This window comes from Carlito syrichta, unplaced genomic scaffold (genome assembly GCF_000164805.1).
Source record: "Carlito syrichta isolate Samal-C Ts95f unplaced genomic scaffold, Tarsius_syrichta-2.0.1 Scaffold132296, whole genome shotgun sequence".
NCBI classification, from domain to species: domain Eukaryota; kingdom Metazoa; phylum Chordata; class Mammalia; order Primates; family Tarsiidae; genus Carlito; species Carlito syrichta.
The window spans coordinates 97,537-122,058 of record NW_007076392.1 but is presented as its reverse complement, the minus strand read 5'-3'; the positions used below and the strand labels follow the sequence as shown (position 1 = coordinate 122,058).

Below are 24,522 nucleotides of genomic sequence, written 5' to 3'. Positions count from 1 at the left end.
GCTGAGGCGGAAGGATAGTTGGAGTCCAGCAGGTCGAGGCTGTGGTGGCCGGGAGCGGCCACGCACTCCAGTCTGGGCGACAGAGTGAGACTCCAACTCAAAAAAAAAAAAAAAAAAGGAAAGACCAAGAAAGAATTAGAGGATTTGGACTTCCGGTCCTACCTGGAAGAAGAGCTGAAGTTTGAGCTGATCACCAATGGCCAGTGATTTAATCAACCATGTCTATGTAATTCCATAAAACCCCAAAAAACTGGGTTCATGGAGATTCTGGATAGCTGAACGATGGAAGTTTCTGGAGGGTGGTGCATGTGAGGAGGGCATAGAAGCTGTATGCCCCTTCCCTCATAACATTGCCTTATGCATCCCTTTACCTGTACCCTTTGTAATACCCCTTCTAATAAATTGGTCAAAGAATTAAGTGTTTCTCTGTGTTCTGTGAGCCATCCTAGCAAATTAATCAAATCCTTTTATTAAAATTTAGGCTCATTTTTAAAAGCGTGTACTTTTGATGAATAGGTTTATACAACTTAAAGATTTCTTTAGCATAGCTTGACGAAAAGAGAGTAGAGAATTTTGACTGGATGAAGAGTGTTCCAAACCATGATCTGATACAGGTTCTTATCCTTTTGATTAATTTGACCTAAGGATGACCCCCCAACTTAGTATGTGTCACTGATGCCTTTACTTGAAAAGACCACATTACAAAGCAGAATACAGTGTGTGTTTTTGAATGGGCAGAAAAGGTAAATATTGCCACAACACAATATATATATTGCTGAAAAGCCTGGTTTGGGTCAAGATTTCACACTAAAAAGGACAGGGCTTACGATAAAAATAAAATTAGGACAAACTACTCTAAACCTATGTAATTTTGTAAACAGAGATCTACTACAAGCAACAATCCTAATAAGATATAAGTACACTTCAAAAGAGATGTCAAGTTTGAATAAAGAAACACTGCAGTAATCCTTCACTTATGCCAAGGTGAAGAGAGCTTGATGGAGCAGGTTGCCAGTAAGTGCAAAGGCTGATAGACTATGAAGGCAAGAGCACCCTGCACATGGTAGCGACGGAGTGTGGTGAAACTAATGATGGATCGCTTCTCATCATCTTACATCTGTCTTCTGGGCAAAGACTGGGGAGAATTGCTTTGTTGGTAACCTAGGGCAGAGCAAATGCCCCAAATAAAGAAGGTGAACATAGGCAGTGCTGCAATCCTTCAGGCTTGCTGCCTTCAGCTTGGCCAACGTGCCGTGTGCTCAGTTGCTGACATTTGGGAAACATTGTCTCTAACTTCCATGTTACATTGACATGATTATTCTACTTAATTTTATAATTTGTGGATTAGGTAATTTGCATTAGGGAAACTTAAGGTAGCAGATAGACTGTGTTTGCATAATACCCCCAAATGCTCCTCCTGATTTAGCTAGGAAAATAATGTTAAAGAATTGTCAAAGAAAAAGATGTGGAGCATATGAGTATCTCAGTGTACAGCTGGTATGGCATGTGTGCCATGCCTTTGGTTCAGAGTATACCTGGTAGGTGCTCACTGAATATTTCATGAGTGAATACATAAATTAAAGAATCAATGAGCAGCTCAAGATTAGAAAAAAAAATTCTTCAGTCTGCATAGGTGATTCAAGGAAACATTTGTCCTCATGGTGTTGAGCCTCTAAAGGACCTGGCTATGGGTTTTACATTTCTGACCCCCACCCTAGAGCTCTCCATAGCTTTTTCCTGAACTCTACAGACTGACAAGCTCCCTGACCCTGTCAAAAGCCACTTGTCCAGTCAGTTTTATGCCTGCTCCTGCCTGACCACTGTGACACTGCACCATCAACTCTCCACTACTGTGGGCTGTGGGTCACGACCAGACAGTGTCTCAGGAGGGAGCCTGCTGACAAGAAGCAGATGGGTTGACCGGGGCAGAGAAAACTCTAGAGTCACAGAGGTGTAGTTAACTCAGATTCCCTATGCATCATTATCATTAAGGCAAAGAGAGGGAATGCTCACCAGTCTTTCTCACTTTTGCATGATACTCCTCCAATTATGTTGGGGTTTCTCTTTCTTTAAAAGGTTGCATTTGACGTCATTTGTACTTGATTTGACCCCATTTTAAAAATAAGGTTCAAGAGAGTAAGGGTGAAGAGTGAGTCCTCTGAAATTCCTGAAATTCCTAGGGGTGCCTGAAATTCCTAGGGGTGGAATTCCTTCCCTCTCTACCCCAGTCTATCCCAAGGCAGGCTGTTCTGCATGTTCTTTCATGGGAGGGCTTTTTTAGGTTTTCTCATGATGCTGAGACCCTGCAGCACTGAATCTCCCTACATTTGTCTACTATGAGCCAAGGCTGGAGGGACTGTAAAACTTGCAGTCTCTTTTCTGTTCTCCATTTTCCAGTAATGTTCTGTGGATTCATTGATTTACTGCCCTGGAGGAAGCCAGGTCTGCAGCATTTTCATTGAATCCAGCCTGTGCTGTTGTTTGTCAAGCTGCCATTTACAGCCTGGAACATTTTTCTCTAATCTACTTTGCAGGGGCGTGATGTGTCTTCTCACCTCAACTGTGACCCTGATGTGTATGTCTGCGTGGGGAACAGTGGGAGTCACCTCCTGCTTCCAGCTTTCGCTTTGTGTGATACAAACCAATACTCAGCATATGTGCATGATTAGTAGTAAAGCCATATTGAACGTAGTTTCTGATCATTTCATTTGTGATCTGCATGAGAAAAAGATGACTTGAGATGGTCTATTTTTTTTCTTGTGGATATGTTTTAAAGTGAGAATTTTAAAAAATGACTGATTAGTCCATTTCTCTCTTATCTCCTAATTTCACCATGATTTTGAGGTTATTTACTTTTTTCTGGAGTCAGTCAAAAGTTGTAGATAATAACAGGACACAGACAGTGAATTCTTCCAGGGTAGGGCAATGCCTTTTTCATATTTGGGACTCCAGTTCCCTGCACAGATGTTGGAATGTAGGAAGTACTAAATATATATTTGTGTTAGAACTGCATGAATTAAAGGCCTGGGCCTGGAGAAACTAGGAGAGGGAAAGGCAGAACCCAGGGAAACATCTGAAAATTGATGGAAATTCACAGGATCAGAGACCAACTGGGAAAATCAGAGTGGGAAGATGCAGGTCAGGGCGAGATGGCAGGTGTCAACCATAGAGGCTGCATGCCAACAGGGACCACAGACAACGCAGACAACATCTGGCAGAGGAAAGTGACCTGCAGCTGGACTTGCAGCTGGAGGGGCTGAATACTTCAGTTCTGAGAAGAAAAGCCTCAGGGGTCCTATAAGGCGTATACACAGATAGGACATACAGTTGTGATTCAGCCTTTAACTGTATTATTTCAGTCCATGCCCCACCCCTGCTTACACTGTCTCTGTTTGGTTTGGGACTCCACTGTATTTTACGCAAATAACTTCAACTGCTTCCTGAATGGCTTCCGTCCTAGCACTTCCAAGTCCTGAAGTAGGTTCTGCATCTTGTTTTAATTTTGGTGCCATATCCATGATACTGTGAAAGTGTCAATCTTAATGTTGTGTAATGAAACATGGGTCATCTTTTTACATCAAATATATATATTTTGAGTTGGCATCTCACTCTGTCACCCAGGTTGGAGTGCAGTGGCACACTCATGACCACTTCAGTGTCCAGTGTCCAGTGACGACCTGCTGGGCTCCAGTGATCCTTCTGCCTCAGCCTTCCAAGTACTACAGGTGCTTGCTACCATGCCTGGCTATATTTATTTATTTATTTATTTATTGTAGAGACGAGGTGTTGCCAAGTTGCCCGGGCTGGTCTCGAACCAGTGGGTTTCGGGCAATCCACTCACCTCGGCCTTCCAAAGTCCTGCGATTACAGGCTGAGCCACCAAGCCTGGCCTTTTCATCAAATATTTATTGATAATTTGCCACCAGCTACCACTGTATTAAGTGCTGTCACTGAATCAGCTTTGAGTTTTATTGTCAAGAAACTGGCAGCCCAACTGGTGTCTTATTTTCCTCTACTCTACCCCCGGCTTACTTCCCTTCAGTTGCTCTGGTTTTCCTGCCCTTTCGGTCTCGCCAGGTGTGCTCCTGCCCAAAGCTTTTGTCCTCAAAGCTCCACCTGCCTGGAAGGTTCTTTCCCCCAATTTCTGCATAGCTTGTTGCCCCAATTCACTCACATTTCTGCTAATGCCAGAGTTCTGTGGCACAGACTGGACCATTTGGTTAGACATCAATGTTCACAGTGGAAATATGTAAAGTTCTTTCCTTCCTTAATTGTAGATAGAGACCTGGTCTTTTTTTCAGGCACAATTTCATTATCTTTAACTTGAACAACTCCTTCCTCTAATATCTGAAATACTTTTCACAAGGCAACTAACTATATTATTATCCCTCATTTAAGATTCAGTGTAGGTGTTTAAGTCTCCTGCTTCTTCCTTTCAGTCGTCAGCAGATTGATGAGGGTCATTAGTTTTTATGAATCATTTTAGAATTTATTTGCATTTTCCTTGATGAAAGAAAAGCAAAGGGAAATAATTGCAGTTTTCAGTGTTCACTGGGATATTCTGAGAGCTTTCTGCAGTAAATTATAGGGATGTGATAAATCTAAAGAAGCGTCACTCATTCCTGATTGCTTCATAGCTCATACTCTGTCACTTCCTTTACAAACATGAGACTTAACATCCTCAAATGGATCTTATCCTTCACTCTGTTCATCTTTCTTACAATGTTTAATACCAGAAGCATTAAATATAAAGACTAATGTAACTTCATACTGCATCGAATCCATACAACGTCATGTGCAGAACTTTCTACTTTGCAAGAACTGGTGAATACCTTTGTGGCTGATTTTTCCTCTTCTACTAATACTGGTAGGTAGGAAATAACAACAGCAGCTCTGATTCTTCAACACCACACTCCATAGTGAATAGTGATATAGCAATTAAAAATGCATGTACCCACATTAAAAAATAAAACAAACATGTAACAGATTATGTAGTTCTTAGCCTTTTAAGGAGGTGCTCCACTTTAAAAAACAATTCACTAAAGATTTTCTGTAAATAATAAGATCCACTACTATATTTAAGATATAATTAGATCTGCTTAACTTGTGTTCATCCATGATTCAGGGACTGATTCACTGTACACGGAAACAGTAAATCCATGTTTGCTACATGAAGCATAAGCAGCAAACATGCATATATTTTATCTAGAAGGTGTCGAACACTCAGATGTTTGGGAAAAACTGGATCTTGACCTTGTGCTTGAGTCTTCATCCAGATGCAACTGTGGCTGGGGCTTTTCCAACACAGCAGAAGGTTGCAGGAGCAAATACACTGAGACAGTCTCTCTCTTGATGAAATTGATAGTGTCGTTTTTTTCTGTCGCTTATGGGCGGGCAATTTTAGAAATGATGACCTTTCATGCAAATTTTGCAAACATCACTTTAATTAAGTGGAAAGGTTGTTTGTTTTCAACATGTTGAATAATTTTAATTGTCATCTAAAGACCTAAAATAAATACTTTAAAATTAATCTGGGTGACAAGAAGTTATCCAACAAAGAAGAAACGCCCTTCAAATGGTATTATCGTCAAGAAGGTAAGAAATGTAATGCTAAAACATACAAACTCAGCCTAATGAAATCAAAACAAAGCAAAATAAAACTTTCCACAATAATCTAACATGGAAACAGGAGAGTCACTTCCACATCATGATGCGTACCTGAACAAAGTGAGCTGGGCCTGGAAGATGAAATTGTTCGCTTGATTATTTACCATACGAATCAGACCATTGGTTGTCTACAAAACAGTACTTAGAATTCTTGCTACAAAGAACTTTTGGTAGTCTGAATTGATAAACCTATTTGTGGTAACTTTGTAAGTGAAACTCATTATGAAAAAGAAACTAACTTGTCCTAAGTAAGAATGTTGTAAGCCTTTTTGGCATATGTGGAACTTGAACTTCTCTGGGTGCTAGCAAATGCACATTGGTAGACCTGTCATCCTCAAAAGAAGCACAACCACTAATCAGCAGTTGGATGTTCTAGAGACAACCCAGGCTTTTCCTCAGCCAGGCCTGGCCTGGAGTTGTGTCTGTTTTGTATTTGATGATTTATCCTGCACAATTTCTTTAGCCATTTGTTAAAATGGGGGGGGGGGGGAGGAGAGATATTTATATTGCAAGTTTATTTTATTTGAAAAAATGCTAGCTCCCTTATGGTTTTGATGAATTTGCAAAATTTAGGAAACTAACACCAGATTTCTTTTTTTTTTTTTTGAGTTGGAGTCTCACTCTGTCACTCAGGTTGGAGTGCAGTGGCATGCTTACAGCCACCCCAGCACTAACATGCTGGGCTCCAGCGATCCTTCCGCTTCAGTGTTCCAAGTAGCAGGAACTACAGATGCGTGCTACCACACCTGGCTAATTTTTCATTTATTGTAGAGACGAGGTCTCGCCAAGTTGCTCGGGCTGGTCTCGAACCTGCGGGCTCAGGCAATTCACTCCCTCAGCTTCCCAAAGTCCTGGGATTACAGGCTGAGCCACCAAACCCGGCCAACACCAGTTTTCAACTGTCCTTGGAATTTGGACACACAGCTTCATGGATATTACTGAGTTCATAAATTTTATCCCTGGAGTGACAACGAAGCGGGCAGCTCCCACAGAGCTGGAGTTATCCATGCTCAATGAGTCCCTTGGCAGACATGGACACTGAAAAAAGAGTTTATCAAGCCATGAGCACTGTTACCAGACATATTTACCAAAAAGACACAACGATAAAATTCTATTTCATTAGTCACCCGAAATAAGTGGCTACTGTGAACACATGCTATACGGTGAACATGTATCGAGTCACTTGTAATTAGATAAACAGGTGTATGTGGAAAACTGCTTGTGGGGAGGAAACTTTTACAAAAATATTTATTTTCTATTAAACATGTATAATATTTTGTCAAATATGGTATTTTCAAATATTCCAGTATTCAGCTGTACTTATGTCCCTATTAGGTTTTTATTATATATGGAAGATCCAATGATAATACTATCTGCCAGCTTTCTAAGAGTTTCCTCTATGTTTGGCCCAGTTCTACGCACTTCAATTTATCTAATCTTCATGTCAGACTTATGAAGTAGCATATATTATTACCTACCTTTGGGGAAATTTTAAATTTCATTTAATTTGGGGGGATTTTTTTCCTCAAATGTTTTATTGTATTTTAACACACATTAAATTTACACCTTAATCATTTTAAAGTATCATTCAGTGGTATTAAATGCATTCATATGTAATATAATCATCACCACTCTCTATCTTTATAATTCTTTTTATCTTGTAAGATTGCCCCAACATTTTTGGCATCAGGATTCAGTTTTGTGGAAGACAGTTGTTCCACGGACTGAGGGATGGGGAGGGATGATTTGGGGGATAATTCAAGCCTGTAGCATTCACTGTGCACTTTCTTTCTATCATTATTATTACACTGTAATATATAATGAAATAATTGTACAACTCATCATAATGCAGAATTGGTGGGAGGCTTGAGCTTGTTTTCCTGAAACCAGATGGCCTCGTCTGGGGTGGATGGGAGACAGTGCTCCTCAGTTCACCAACTCAGCTCTTCCTCAGATCATCAGACATTAGATTCACATAAGGAGCACACAACCTAGACCCCTTGCATGCACAGTTCACAAGAGGGTTCATGCTCCTATGAGAATCTAATGCCGCCACCGATCTGACAGAAGATGGAGGTCAGGTGGCAATGCGAGTGATGGGGAGTAGCTGTAAATACAGATGAAGCTTTGCTTGCTTGCCTGTCACTCACCTCCTGCTCTGCAGCCTGGTTCCTAACAGGTCATGGATTAGTACTCCTGTATTAAACAATAACTCTCCATTCCTCTTTTCACCCTGCCCCTGACAGCCACAATTCTACCTTGTCTCTATGCTTTTTTGGTTACTCTAAGTACTTTATGTAAGTGGAGTCGTACAGTATTTTTCTCTTTGTGATTGGCTTATGTCCTCAATGTTGTAGTCTATATCAGAATTTCCTTCCTTTTTAAGGTTGGATAACTTTTTGTATGTATATACCACATTTTGCTTATCTCTTCACCTGTCAGTAGACACTTGGGTTGCTTCCACATCTTGGCTATTGTGAATGAATGCTTCTAAGAACACGAACATACAAATATCTCTTTGAGAATCTGCTTTCAATCTTTTGTGTATATACTCAGAAACAAAATTGCTGTATCATGTGGTAATTCTATGTTTAATTTTTTAAGACAAAAGCCATACTTTTTTTTTTAACAGTGACTATAGTATTTCACATTCCCACCAGTTGTGAACAAGGATTCTGATTTCTCCACATACTTACCAACATTTGTTATTTTCTGTTTTTAGGGTTTTTTTTTTTGATAGTAGACATCCCAATGGGTGTGAGGTGGTATCTCATTGTAGTTTTTATTTGTGCTCCCCTAATGACTAGTGAAGCTGAGCACCTTTTCACGTGCTTATAGGCCATTTGCATGTCTTCTTTGGAGAAATGTCTATTCAAGTCCTTTGATCATTTTGAATCACATTGTTTATTTCTTGTTGTTGGGTTTTAGGAAATTTCTACATATTCTGGATCTTAATCCCTTATCAGATATATCATTTGCAGGTATTTTCTTTCATTCTGTGAGTTGCCTTTTTATTCTCTTGATATTATCTTTTGATGCATAAAAGTTTAAACTTCTGAAAGCCTAATTTGTCTGTTTTGTCTTTTGCAGCCTGTGCCTTTGAAGTAATATCCAAGAAATCAATGCCATATCCAATGTTATGAAGTTTTTGCACTATGAAAAAATGTTATTCTTTTTTAGTTCCTTAAATTTTAGTCAGATTGGTGATTTGAGATATATCTTGTTTTTTAATGCAGTTAGAGCTATATAAGTTCTGACAGTTAAGTTCGCGAACTCATTCTAGAAAATGTGCTACATACCTCATTGCTGAGTAGCGCTTCGGTCACCTTTAAAGTACTCCCCTTGGGAAGCTATGCACCAATGCCAGCACCTAATTCACCTGTCAAAGCAGTTTGGGTACTCTTTTTCTGGAATGGTCATCAGGGGTGTCATCATATGACCCTTGATGTCCTGAATGCCATCAAAATGTCTTCCTTTCATATTTCCTTCATCTTTTTTTTTTGAGTTGGAGTCTCACTCTGTCGCCCAGACTAGAGTGCAGTGGCCGCTCCCGGCCACCGCAGCCTTGACCTGCTGGGCTCCGGCGATCCTTCTGCCTCAGCCTTCCAAGTAGCTGGAACTACAGGCGCGTGCTGCCCTACCTGGCTAATTTTTGATTTATTGTAGAGATGAGGTCTCTCCAAGTTGCCCAGGCGGGTCTTGAACCCGCGGGCTCAGGCCATCCACTCACCTTGGCCTCCCAAAGTGCGGGATGACAGGCTGAGCCACCGAGCCCGGCTCTCCTTCATCTTAAGGTAAAGAAATAAGTCATTGGGGGACAGATCAGGTGAGTGAGTATAGGGAGGGTGCTCCAATACAGTTATTTGCTTACTGGCTAAAAACTCCCTCACAGGTAGTGTTGTGTGAGCTGGTGCATCCTCGTGATGCAAGAGCTCCTCTGGGACCGTTTTTTCCTCACACCTTTCTCATGCCAAGATTTTCAGTTAAGGTTTTCCAAATTGTTTCTCCATGGATGTTTATTTGGTCTCCTATGCTTCTCAAAGTCAGTTGGTAACTTTGATGCAAAATTTGACAAACTTTTGCAATGTTTTCATCAGTTCTGCTCTTAAAGGGCCATTGTGACCTCTCCTCATTAGTGATACCTTCTCTCCCCTTAGAATAAACAATTACTCCATTTGTGCAGTGCTGTTTTCTTGATGGCATTATACCCATAAACTTGGACTTACATGTCCCTGATTTCACTTTCACTCTTGCCAAGTTTAACAAGAAATTTCGTATTTGTTTGTTGCTCTAATTCAAACTCTGACATTCTTGTGATGATAGCTCTGATGACGATTCAAGAAAAAGAGTTCCAGAATTGCTTTGATGGGTGGACTAGGTCTGGCCTAGCTTCCCAAGGGGAGTACTTCAAAGGTGACAGTGTGATATTCAGCAATGAGGTTTGTAGCACTTTTTCTAGAATGTGTGTGCAAACTTAATTGCCACACTTCGTACAATTCAACATGAGCATTGCTTTCACTGTGTCTTGCAAGTTTTGGTAGGTTGTGTCTTGTTTTCATTTATCTCTAAGTATTTTCGATTTTCCCTTGTGATCTCTTCATTGATCTATTAGTTGTTTAAGAGCATGCTGTTTAATTTCCACATTATTCCAGTTTTATTTCTGTTATTGATTTTTAACTTAACCCCATTGTGTTTAGAAAAGATACCTTGTGTGGTGTCCATCTTTTAAAATCTATTGAGACTTAGTGTGTGGGCTAACATAGTTTGTTCTGGACAATGTGCCATATAGTCTTGAGAAGATTGTTTATGCTGTTGTTGTTGGGTAGACTGTTCTGTATATGTCTGTTAGATCTAGTTAGTTTATTGTACTGTCTTCTATTTTCTTATTTTCTGTCTGGTAGTTCTATCCATTATTGAGAGTGGGGGATTAAAGTCTCCAAATAGTATTGTAAAACTGTCTATTTATCCCTTTAATTCTGACCATTTTTGCTTCATGTATTTTGATGATCTGTTATTAAGTGTATAAATGTTTATGATTGTTATATCTTCTTGCTATATTGAACATTTTATTGATATATAATGTCCTTCTATGTCCCTTCTTTTTTGTCTTAAAGTTTATTTTGCATGATATTAGCATAGCCATCACTGCTTTCTTTTGGCTACTATTTGCATGGATTATCTTCTCTACTCTTTTACTTTTAATGTATTTGTATCTTTGAATCTAAAGTAAGTATCTTGTACTTAGCATATACATAGAACCTGTATTTTAATCCCATCTTTTTTGATTAGAAACTTTTATCCATTTACATTTAAAGTAATTACTGATAAGGAAGAGCTTACTTTTGCCATTTTGCTATTTGTTTTATTTATACTTTACTGCTTTTTTGTCCCTCATTTCCTACATTACTGTCTCCTTTTGTGTTTAGTTGATTTTTTTTAATAGTGAAATGAATATACACATTTCTTTTTGTGTGTATTCTATTGCTATTTTTTTGTGGTTACTATGGGGGTTACATTAACATCCTATAGTTAAAATACTCTAATTTGAATTTATACCCGTTTAACTTTAATAGCATACAGAAACTCTGCTCCTTTATAGCTCTATTCCTACTCCTTAGAGCTATTGGTGTCACATAATCACATCTTTATACATTGTGTTCTAAAAAAGGAAAAAAGAAGAATGAAGGGTAGGGGAGTACCCTTCAAATCCCTTGGAAGTCACTTCTGTTGGAGGGGGAAGGACTCACAGCAATGGAGTGAGGGGGCACAACGATGGCTGCCACCCTTCTGTCTGCACCTCTGGGATCAGAAACAGCAATTAGTGAACAGATTTCTGATATTTGGAGGACAGGGTCCTTTTTGCCCATCCTGGCTCTTGTAAGCTGCATTCAAGTTCCTCCTGAAACACATGCACAGCTGCCTGTAATGGGGCTGGGTAGCTGCTACTGTGCTCATAGTTGAAATTGACCAAAACCAACTGCAATTTACCATCCAAGTCTTCCTCTGGAAGTTGCAAGCATTCAATAGGGTCCAGAGGTCCAAATTCAGTTACATCTAATTCTGCCAGTGTAATTGTTGTCTAGGTGGAGAGACAGATTCCTGGTGCTTCCTATTCTGCCATCTTCCCAGAATCCTCCTATCCACTTTTAACAGATGGGAAAACTAAAGCACGGAAAATTGATTTTTTCAAATGGCACAGCTAAAAAGTGATAGGAGTGGAATTTGAACCCATGGTGCCTGGCTACAATCTACCTCACTTCTTAAGGATGTGCTCCACTGTTTCTGGGGAGAGAAATAAGAGAACCTGGTGCACAGCTTGAAACCCCAGCTCACACGACTGAAAAAGAATAAATTGGCAAATTAATACAGGTATCCATTTGGCCTGTAACTGAAGCAAGTTTATGAAGTTGCAAATATACAAGTAGTGCTGGGAGTGCCATCCTGGGTGGGGATGAGGGGTGTGGGATGGAAAGCCAAAGTCTTTATGGAGTTCAGGGGGTAAGATGTCTCCAAAGCAATAATCTCTACCTGATGTGCTGGTACCTGCAAGGCAATAGCTAGGTGAATACGAGTGACTGTCAAAGAGGGCTGTTTCTATGAGCTGAGTTTGCTTGTAGTGTGAACCTTGTCAGAAGTGTGAGTGCCTTTTACTTGCACAGAAATAGAATCACATATTTTTAAATGTTTTCAAAACAAAAAGGGACAGAACTGATGAAAAAAATCCACACTTGTAATATATGATTTATACATAACTCTAAATTTACTCCTCTGGTGGTATATTTATATACCCACAGTGTACATAAAAAGTGTACAATCATGGCTTTATTGTAGATTTTTGAAAACATTTAAAAAGCCATTTTTATTACTACATGGATGATAATTCTTTAGATATGCCCTGTCTTGGGAACTAAAAACACTGCTGGTCAGAATTGCATTCTATGAATTCTGTTTGATTAGATGTTCAGAGGATAGACAGACTTTGAAATGATAGTAACTGTCTCAAACACATATGTTAAAGGAAAATAAAATGAGATTTCTTAAATCATTCAGATTTCTTATGTTAATGATTGGCTTTTCCCAATATTCTACAACTGACTGAGCTTTTATGGTATGCTATGTTAACTTCGTGTAAAAAAATAATTAAAATATATATCCTTTCCTAATTTATCAATTACTAACCAAAGAAAAAGAACAACAAAGAGTATACTTGAATTTTTTGTTCAAACAAAATACAGCTTTTGAAGAAAACATTGAGAAGAATAACATTAGCAAATATTAGCTCTGCAACACAGTCTGCACATCTCAAGGTAGCCATTAAGAATATGCCTGGACAATGTATCACCATAGCACAAAGATAGGAAGATTAACAAGCCCTCTCCCTACAGAAAGACTTGTAGCAATAGGTTTCTGAGAGTATCTATCTGAGCACTAACCACATTGCTCAAAACTCAGGCCCTGTTTGCATACAGGGACTTCTTTCTACTTTGCTAAATCCAAAGTCGTTCAAGACTGATAACATCTACATTTTTTCCTCCTAGAATACACTTTAGTTACTAAAGTCTGATCAATTGTTTGCTGTTCAACAGGTTTTAAAAGTCAAGATACTAATAAGTTTTGGGCTTTGTAATTACATGGGTTTCTCTGGACTATTTAGAAACTCATTAACCCCTTATCAACAAGGGTGCCTGAATGACACTTATTTGTATACCTAATGCTTAACTGTACCCCACAATATCAAAATAAAAAATATTGATTAAAAAAAAACCCAGTGACTAAATTTGTATTTCAGAGATATGGAGGACATAAACCTAACATTTTGGATTCTGGACCTGGTAATGAAAGAGACTTTTTCATGAATTTCCTAAGGACTGATTTATTCCTAGTGTGTATCACTTATCATGCAGTAGATCCAGTTTTTATGTTTCAAGTATGAAGGTCAGATTTGCATTTTCTTTTTTTTTTTTTGAGTTGGAGTCTCACTCTGTCACCCAGACTGGAGTGCAGTGGCCGCTCCCGGCCACCGCAGCTTCGACCTGCTGGGCTCTGGCGATCCTTCCGCCTCAGCCTTCCAGGTAGCCGGAATTACAGGTGCGCACTACCAGGCCCGGCTGATTTTTTGATTTATTGTAGAGATGAGGTCTTGCTGCCCAGGCGGGTTTCGAACCCGCGGGCTCAGGCAATCCACTCACCTCAGCCTCCTAAAGGCGCAGGATTACAGGCTGAGCCACCGAGCCAGATTTGCATTTTCTGTCTAAAATTCCTGGTTGTAGTTCTGTATGTGGTCTTAAATGCCAGTTGCACATTAGACCTTGAGTTCAGATCATCTGTTGTCATCCAAGGGGTGGACAAGTCTAAAAGCCCACTTGCTACCCAAATGGAAAGCTTGTAAATGGAACAAATCCCTGATGTGCTCTTTGGTCTATCTGTTCTCTACCTTGGGTTTTGAAACAGTAACCTTAACATTAGCAATATACTGCTGTAGCACAATTTATGTGGAAACAAATTGAGATAGATTTGTTCCAGAACCAAAATGATTTCTCTCTGATATTGGACTGAAAGGTAGGAAAAGCAATTGCTTTCCTCTCAGGGTATATGTTGAAATCCTTCAGTTTTCACCTTCATGGTAATGGCAGATTTTTTCATCTTAAGTGCTTATTGCTGTAACATAACCAACCTCTGCTTATGAGAATACATAAACCACCTCGCTCAATTTTCCTTCTTTCCTCGCTATTCCACTTGACTTTACAGAAAAAGTGAATGTTACAGTTTAGAGTTCATTCAGACAGGTCTGAGACTGTCAACTCTGATAATTTTGGACTGAGTAGGTCAAAATGGTTGTAAATGAACCAAACTTCCAATCAAATGTGATTTGAGTACATAGTGCTATAATTTAGTTGTATCAGAAAATGTGTAAGAGCTTAAAAGGCTCAGAGTAAATTAGACAAAAATACCTTGGGGTCTTTTTCCATTTTAAAGTGAATTGAGCAATTCTGTGTGGTTGAGGATTGACAGCATAATGGAAACAGAGCACACTGCAGAATTTCTCACCAGGTAACTGCAAAGCAGCAAAGCTCGTATTGCAGTCTGTTGGTTGAAAAGAACGTGGAGGAGTGTTCTACCTTCCTATGAGGTGCCATATGCTCATAGTTCTTGGCCAATTATATGTAGCTACTGCCAAATTGCAGCTATTGGAAAATGCTCTCTACCCTATACTCTCTAGCAATATAATGAGAGACCTCATGGACACTGATTCTTCTTATAATTTATTAACATAAATAAGCATACTTAAAACTGCTTTCACATAGTGCCTTCTATTTGTGATGTGCCTATAATATAAGATCTTGCTACATAATAATAATTCTGAATATTTCTATATATTCCTGAGGATTAACTAGGGGTAAACTTGGTGGGCAAATGTTTCAGTGATCTTTGAAACTTTTACATTTCATAGTCACTCTCTTTTTTCCAGATAGGACTTTTTGTGGGATAGGATGCATAGCGTCAATGTTACAGACAGCTCTTTTATTACATATGCTTTATGCACATTCTTGTTTATGTTTCACTTACCAGAATCAAGAGGCAACTTGAGGCCAATTTTGTGTGCTCAGGGATGGTAGAAAACACTGACAAAATCAAGCAACCAAAGACAAGGAGAAAACTGTAAAACAACAAAAAAGAGAAATCTGATAAGAACCTTGCCTTATCATCACAGACTTAATTTCTTATTCCTAATGAACAAAGCACTATGTCTTTGAACCAGCATAGGTTAAATCATAAAAACCCCAGCAGGGACTAGCCATTTTGGATATCAAACTACAATAGAGAACGCAGTGCAAATGGGGCTCCCCTGCAGTGTCATGGATCCACTCGTGGGTTGGGCTGGTGTGTGGGCATGCTGCATTTAAATGCTCACATCTAAGAATCTATGAATTTCCCATACAATTCTTTTCCCAAGCAGGGATCCCGAGAAAAGCTCACAAAGAATGTTCTTGCTCTCTATCTGGGAGCACATAGTATGGCCACTCTTCTTTCTAAGAAGTACAGACTGCCTCATGTTTGGCAGCCTTGGTAAACTGTCATGTGGCCTAAGTGGTTATTATGAAGTCAGTGGCTCATTTTCAGTTTGATATTGCTCACAGGTTCTCTTTGTCATTCCTTTATGTTAATACTAAGAATAGAAAGAAAGTGAACTATTTCCTCTACTGCCTATGAACATTCCATTTCCTTCCAGTCAAACTGCTAGAGAAATGACCTCTCAGCTCAGTTTATTCATTTATGATGATAGGGAGCAGAAGTTAGGAGCAGGCATTTTCTACCAATCAATCTATAGACATTTTTATTCCTAGAAATATGCAACTTCCTGAATAAGGGAAGAGTTGAGTTCCCAAGGAAAATGTCTAATTAAAGGGAAGGATCTATTTCAAAGCTGAGATTACTTATCTTAAAATGAAAGATTAGAAAAAAAAAACAAAACCAAAATTCACCAGAGGTACTTGCTCTAGACTATATTTTGCACTTTTACTCATCTCAGGGAATTCATACAGTAAGCTCCCCTAAATGATCAGTTTCCACATTTCTCTGTACAGCAGTGAATTTTGTCCCCATTGTCTCCTGGCTTGCCTGAAACTCTTAGAAGTCTTTCTACCATCTTGACTGTAAACTCCCAAAGGCTTGTAGCCAGAGATTGGCTAATTATGCCTATAAAACAAATCTGGCTTCTAATGCCTGTTTTGGTAAATGAAGTTTTATTGGCACACAGTCACATCCATATAATGACGCACTGTCTATGGCTGCTTTCACGCTGCAACTGAAGAACACAGTAGTTACAACAGAGATAGTGTGACCCACAAGACTAAAATATTTACTATCTAGCCCTGTAGAGAAAAATTTTCTTGACTTCTGATTGACACCATATATTCCTTATTTCTTTGTTTCTATCTCAATACAGAACTGGAAGGAAAGATCATCATTGCTTATATCTGGGTGCGGATAATCATCACTAATATCCACAGAGGGTTTCTTATGAACTGGCTCTTTACATGCATTCTCCCACATTATCCTCACAAATTTATGGAGTACAAGCATCAGTATCCCTACCTTATAGATAGGAAAACTGAGAATTAAGAACATTTTGTAACTCATCCAAGGCGGTAGCAGAAAGAGAAACTAGGCACCACTTGTATATTCTAAGCCCCCACAGTGCTGTTGAATATGCATGCACCGATGATAATTGCGATGGCATTCTAGGTTCAGCCAGAATTTGGGGGGTACTTTTCTATCTCCTCAAATTGAGAGGGAAGAAGTTGTCATTCCAAACAGAGTCTCCAAGAGAAATGAGTGTACTAGTGAAAAAAAAACCAGCACATGATGTTAGTAACAACGCGTCATACTTTTGACTCATGCATCTAATAATTCTGGATACTTTGGATTACAATTTAATTGATCTTAATGGACTAGAAATTGTAAACTAGTGGCCAAAATCTAGTATGCCTACCTGAACCCCAAACTATCAAAGAGAAAGTGATATTCAGGGATCATTAAGGTATTTGGGAGGATGATGTGACAGTGACAGATGTTCCCCTCTGATTAGTGGTCCAGACTTACCAGGAAACATTAAGAAAAGCAAGGAGGGGATTATTTAGTCACTAATATATCTTCCTTTTCCAAAAGCATACAATGATAGCTTCATGATCTGTATGTTTATGTTCAAAACAGCAGATATTTTTGTTAGTTCCTTTTTCATTAATATTTAGATGCTGCTTGACTTATCCTTGTATCTCTTGGTAGTGCTTCAGTGTCTTTTACAATGGGTACTCAGTATAGGTTTTCAATTGAACTAAAGTGATTCCTACACAGAAAAACAGATGTGCAAAATGGTCTGCAAATCTCTTATGAGGAATTAAAAATCTAGTGAGTTGTGCAATGTGAACATACTGGATTATAATGAAAGGTAGAGGCAATAATTGCTAAGAAAACTATTACAGAGGCTGATAGTGGGGAGTTCTATTCAGTTGAAAATGATGGGAGCACATTAGGAAAGTTTTCTCTCAGTGCCATTTTTATAATATCCCAAGGTTTTGATAAGTTGTGTCCTTGATTTCATTTGTCTCCAAATGAAAAAAAAAAAAAATAGCCCCGGGCCAGATGGTTTCTCAGTTGAATTCTGCAAGACATACCAGGAAGAGCTGATACCAATCTTACTGAAAGTATTCCAGGCAACTGAGAAGGAAGAAATTCTCCCTAGCTCATTCTATGAAGCTGATATCATCCTAATACCCAAACTTGGAAAAGATTCAACAAGGAAAGAGAACTATAGGCCAATCATCCTGGTGAATATAGATGCAAAAATTCCCAACAAGATTGGTAGCAAATTATATCCGACAATATAGTTCAAGGATCATCCATCACGACCAGGGAGGCTTCATTCTTTTTATTTCTTCCTTGATTTATGTGTTGATCCTAAAGTCATTCAGAAGCATGTTGTTTAATTTCCATGTATTTGTGTGTTTTTTGGGGGGGTTCCTATTGATGATGATATATATTTTTATTCCACTGTGATCTGAGAAGATGCTTGATATTATTTCAACTTTTGGAATTTGCTCATGCTTGAATTACGCCAGATAATATGATTAATCTTGGAATATGTTCCATGTGCTGATGAGTAGAATAAATACTCAATAAATGTTGACTGAAGTGTTCTGTAGATGTCTGTTAGGTACAATTGTTGATTGTTGAGTTAAGGCCCCAGATGTCCTTGTAAATTTTTTGCCTCGGTGATCTCTTTAGGGCTGTTAGTGGGGTATTAAAGTCTCTGACTATGATTGTATGGGTGTCTATGTCCTCTCTTCGTTTAAGTGGCAATCATTTTATAAATCTGGGTGCTCCTGTGTTGGATGTATAGATAACATGGATATTTCTTACTGTTAAATTGAGTCTTTTATCATTATGTAGTGGTCTTTCAGTGTCCTTTTAAATATTTATTGATTTGAAGTCTGTTTTGTTTTATATATAAGAAAAGCTACTCATTGCTTTTTTTTTGCTTTCTATTTTCCTGGAAGATCTTTTTACAGCTCCTTACTTTGAACCTGTGGGTGTCCTTTGCACTGAGATGGGTTACCTGGGGGTGGCAGAATATTGAAGCATTACACGCACATATCAAGAAAATAGAAAGATTTCAAGAAAATAGCTAATATCACACCTAAGGGAGCTAGAAATGCAAGAACAATTAAGTCATAAATTTAGTAGAAAAAAATCAAATTACTAAAGTCACAATTACATGAAATAGAATTTAAAAAATCATAGAAAGGATCAACAAGACAAAAGCTATTTCTTTGAAAGGATAAACAAGATTGACAGACTTCTGGCCAGGCTGGCTAAAAAAGAGAGAAAGAGAAAGTCCAAATAAACGCAATTAGAAACAAAAAAGGCAATGCCACAACTGACCCTGGAAAAATTCAGAAGATTATCAGAAATTACTATGAACTCCTGTATACCAATAAACTATAAAATCTAGAGAAAATGGAGGAATTCCTGGTACCACATAATCTCCCAAAGTTGAAACAGGAAGAAATTGAAATGCTAAACAGACCAATAACAATCCAAGAAATCGACTCAGTTATAAGAAACATGCCCACCAAAGAAAGTCCTGGGTCAGATGGTTTCTCAGTTGAATTCTATAAGACATCCAAAGAAGAGTTGATACCAATCTTACTGAAAGTATTCCAGGCAACTGAGAAGGAAGAAATTCCCCCTAGGTCATTCTATGAAGTTGATGTCATCCTAATACCCAAACTTGGAAAAGATCCAACAAGGAAAGAGAACTATAGGCCAGTTATCCTGGTGAACATAGATGCAAAAATTCTCAACAAGATTTTAGCAAATTATATACAACAACACATTTCAAGGATCATCCATCATGACCAGGTTGGCTTCATTCCTAGGCTACAGGGTTGGTTCAACACATGTAAGTCTATAAATGTAATTCATCACATAAATAGGTATAAAACAAAGAACCATATGATTATCTCATTAGATGCAGAAAAAGCATTTAATAAAATCCAACAATCCTTCTTGTTAAAAACACTTGGACACCTAGGCATTGAAGGATCATTTTTCAAAACAATAAGAGCCATCTATGATGAACCTGCAGCCAACATCATGTTTAATGGGAAGAAGCTGAGGGCATTCCCTCTAAGAACTGGAACAAGACAAGGATGCCCACTCTCACTCCTCCTACTCAACACAGTACTAGAAGTCCTAACTAACCAGAGCAATCAGGCGGGAGAAAGAAATCAGGAGTAACCAAATAGGAAAAGAGGAAGTTAAGTTATACCTTTTTGCAGATGATATAATTCTATACCTAGACAACTGTAGAGAGTCTGTCAAAAAACGTCCTCACACTGATATATAACTTCGGTAAAGGCTTCGGATACAAAATCAATGCATAGAACACAATTGCATTTCTATATACCTCCAACAAGTAGGATGAGAACCAAATACAAAACACAATTCCATTCACAATAGCCACACACACAAAATAAAATACCTTGGCATCCACTTAACCAAAGAAATGAAAGACCTTTAAGATGAGAACTACAAAATAATGCTCAAAGAAATCAAGGATGATAAAAACAAAGGGAAAAACATTCCATGCTCATGAACTGGAAGAATCAATACCATCAAGATGTTCACCCCACCCAAGGCAATTTACAGATTCATAGCAATCCCTTTCTAATTGCCAACATCATTTTTCATAGACCTAGAAACAATACAGAGATTCATACGGAAATGAAAAACAGCCTAAATGGCCAAAGCCATCCTCAGCAAAAGGAAAAACCTGGAGGCATTCTAGACTTCTAGACTTTAAACTTTATTACAAGGCTGCAGTAATCAAGACAGCATGGTATTAGTACAAGGAATAGATGCACTGTCCAATGGGACAGGATTGAGATTCCAGAAGTAAAAACATGGTCTTTAAACCAACTCATTTTCAACAAAGCCATCAAAAAAGAAAATTGGGGAAAGAAAGTCATATTTAGCAAATAGTGCTGGAAAAACAGATTAGCCACATGGCAGAAGGATGAAACTGGGCCCCTGCCTATTACCTGATTCACAAATTAACTCAAAATGGGCCAAGGACTTAAGTGTAAAACCTCAAACTATAAGAATTTTAGAAGAAAACTTAGGGAATACCCTCCTGGACATCACAGTAGGCAATGAATCCATGGTCAAATCCTCAAAAGCAAATGCAATAAAAGCTAAGATTGACAGGTGGGACCTTGTCAAACTGAAAAGTTTTTGCATAGCAAAAGAAATCAGGAGAGTAAGAGACAACCCACAGAATGATAAAAAATATTTGCAAGTTATGCATCTGACAAAGACCTAATTTCCTGGGTCTACAAGAAACTCAAATGAATTGACAGGAAAATAAACAAACAACCCCATTAAAAAGTCGGCAAAGGACGTAACAGATACTTCTCAAAGGAAGACAGTCAAGTAGCCAACAAACATGAAAAAATGCTCAGCCTCACTAATCATCAGAGGAATGCAAATCAAAACCACATTGAGATAGCTCCTTACACTGGTCAGGGTGGCTATCATTAAAATGTCAAAACAAACAAACAAAAAACCCCAACAAAAAACAGGTGCTAGTATAGCCATAGAGAAAAGGGCATGGTTCTACACTATTGGTGGGAATATAAGCTAGTTCAACCTTTGTGGAAAGCAGTGTGGCAATTTCTCAAAGAACCAAAAAATCGAGCTCCCATATGATCTAGCAATCCCTCGTCTGTGAATATACCTAGAAGAGCATAAATTACTCTTCCAAAAAGACACCTGCACACACATGCTCATTGCAGCACTGTTCACATAGCAAAAATATGAAACAACCCAGACGCCCATTGAAAGTGAACTGGATACATAAAATGTGATACATATACATGATGGAATACTACGCAGCTATAAAGATGAACAAAATCACGGCCTTCACGATAACATGGATGCAGCTGGAGACCATCGTACTAAGTGAGCTACCACTGAAACAAACAGCTGAATAACATTTTCTTGCTCATAAGTAGGCCCTGATCACTGGTCACGTGAGCACAAGAGTCAGGTTGGCAGATGATGGACATAGCTAGGGGAGGGAGGGAAATAGGAGGGAGGAGGGGCACATGGCAACATACTGGGTACCTGATTCACTATCGGGGGAGAGAGGGCCAGCTAGAAGCCCAGACTTCACATGCGTGCAACTTACTTAGGCAGTAAATCCTCACTTGCACCCCACAACTAAACTAAACTAAACTAAACTAAACTAAACTAAACTAAACTAAACTAAACCAGTAAACACATATAACTTTCTTTTTTTTTGAATTGGAGTTTTACTCTGTCACCTAGGCTGGAGTGCAGTGGCATGCTCACAGTTACCGCAGCCTCAACCTGCTGGGCTCAGGCAATTCTTACACTTCAGCCTTCCAAGTAGCTGGAACTACAGACATGTGCCACCAAGCCTGGCTAATTTTTCTGAGTTATTGTAGAGATGAGATCTCACCAAGTTGCCCAGGCTGGTCTCAAACCCATGGGCTCAGGCAATCCTCTCATCTCCCAAAGTGCTGGGATTATAGGTGTGAGCCACCGCGCCCGGCCTTATAATTTTCTAAAAATAAAGTTTTCCCAAATAAGATGGTGCTTGACATGATCTTGGAAGGGAAAGTTTCAACAAGATAAGTTTCTGGAGAAATGTTCCAGAAGAAGGGTACAATATGAGAAAGACAGCAAGTCAGAAAACAAATGAGGCAAACATTGGCTCTTTGTTTCACGGAGCGAAAGTTATTGAAGTTTACAGTACATGGAGAAACAGGTGGCTGAGCTGAGAGTCTGGGACCATGTTGAAAGGCTTGCAGGGCAGAGTCTGTACTAGCTCCATAGACAAAGAGAGCCAGTGGAGGGTTCTGAACAGTGTATTGATGTCATCAGAATGGCCTTCCAGGAACATTAAGTTGGCAGCAGTGTGTGTAGGATGGATGTGAGTGGTGAGAAGCAGGATAAGGGTGAAGGAACTGGGTTAGGCTGTGAGCGAACATACCAGAAGTGAAGGTGAAATAAAGAGGCAGCTGGAGGGTTGCTGTGGGCTGGGGAGTAGAGTCTGGGAAGGGGTGTGGTGGCTGGAAAGTCTGAGGTGACCAAGCAAGTCAGGAGGAGAAGAGACAGAAGATTCAGGAGGAGAAACTGTTTTCGGGGAGAAAATAATAAATCCAGTTTTAGACGTCCATGAAACAGTATGGATTTAAATCTTGGGCACATATTTTAGTAGGAGATGGGGAAGTCCTTTTTTTCTCCTGGAAAAGGAACATGTTATTCTGAGGACAGTGCAGACCACACATGTAAGGTTTGTGCACAAGAGAAAGGATTTTGAGAAGCATTTCTTGAATCTGGCAAAAGACATTATGGAGAACAACGAACTCATTCTGCCATGAATTTGCCCTTGGTAGCATCGCCAGAGACAGGTTTATTGGCTGGAAGAAACACTGAAATGACACCAAGTGACCCCTCTAAGAGACAGTATTCAGACACTGGGTTCGTTGGCGTGACAGGGTGCCTGAGGGGGTTTTATATGTGGTTCTGCTGACACCATTGCTTCTGAGGGCTTCTGGGTTGCAGGTATGTGTGCTAATGACCGACCACAACTCCATGTACTCAAAAAAAAAAAAGATCATAAATTTTTCTTGTGGGCAAATTAAGGATCAACTTGTCAGATTTAATTTGTTAAAAAAAAAAAGCTTGGCTTGGGAATCTCACGGGTGCTTATAGAACAGATGATATCCAGTTTCCAAAGCTCATGCATCAGGGATGGATTCATTTTATAAGAATTTAAATGATGTGAAAATAAAGCATTCAGAAAAGCTCTGAGGAATGAACGAAGGCAAGACACACTGTTGTCACTCACACAATCACACAACCCCAGGCACTCACAATCAGCTGTGAATAATGCAATGAAGAAAGAAGTGAAACTGACATTTGGAGTAGACATCTCACTGAACTTAGCGTGAGACAACAGGTTAATCAACAACGCGGGCTTGGCTGTTGGAAGTAGCCACGTGTTTCTACCTAGAAGGTGCTCTCTGCAAGCATTTTGACAGGCTATAAGCTTTCCAAGGGGTGATGGTCCATGCACATCGTTCACACTTATTAAAAAAGCTTTGGGGGTGGGAGAGAGATCTTAAATGTTTTATAAGGGATGGAATTGTGGGATTAAAATAAAAGATACCAACAGGAAGGAGTAGGGAATCTTTTAGGAAAACAATTCTTCAGAAATATGTCCAAAGGAAATTCAACCCTGTCTCTACCGTTTTGTAAATTTTTAAGTACTGCTTTGATAAAATATGCTCTTCAGTATATTTGGTGGAAGAGCTCGGAGCATATAATAAATTGTGATGACTGGAATATGCATGCTGGCACTGGTGACCATAATGACTCATGGCCAACAATAGCACTTGCTTGGGTACAAGCCACCTAAAAACTTCATTGTCAGAGGTAAGAGCTGGAGCGATTTTTTTCCCCAGGATCTTCAGTTATCTTTCTTTCTAAACTTGCTACGTATAAAATATCCTTTATGAGTAATTTTCCCATAAGATAAACTCACTTGGCACCTTAAGCCTATTCACAGCACACCTCAGCTTTCATTTCAAAGCAATACAAATTCAATATGACATTTCTGGTGTCTGTAACGGTAATTTGGAATATTTGATTAAAACACTGCATGATTCTGCCTTCAAGTGTAATGAGTCTTAAATATTAATAAAGACCCTGATAAATAAATATCATCACTGTAACCTCTGTGAAGTTTTGCAAATAGTGTCA

The 24,522-nt window shown here is 39.0% G+C and overlaps 1 protein-coding gene across 1 annotated transcript in view; it reads right to left on the bottom strand.

Annotated features, from left to right (window-relative positions):
* LOC103250747 (potassium voltage-gated channel subfamily KQT member 5-like) overlaps positions 1 to 24,522 on the bottom strand; it is a 167,418-nt gene that overhangs the window by 101,888 nt on the left and 41,008 nt on the right. The window contains exon 3 of the mRNA XM_021708182.1: positions 15,235 to 15,325. Within this exon, the coding sequence (XP_021563857.1) occupies positions 15,235 to 15,325 (91 nt within the window). The remainder of the gene's footprint in view (positions 1 to 15,234; positions 15,326 to 24,522) is intronic.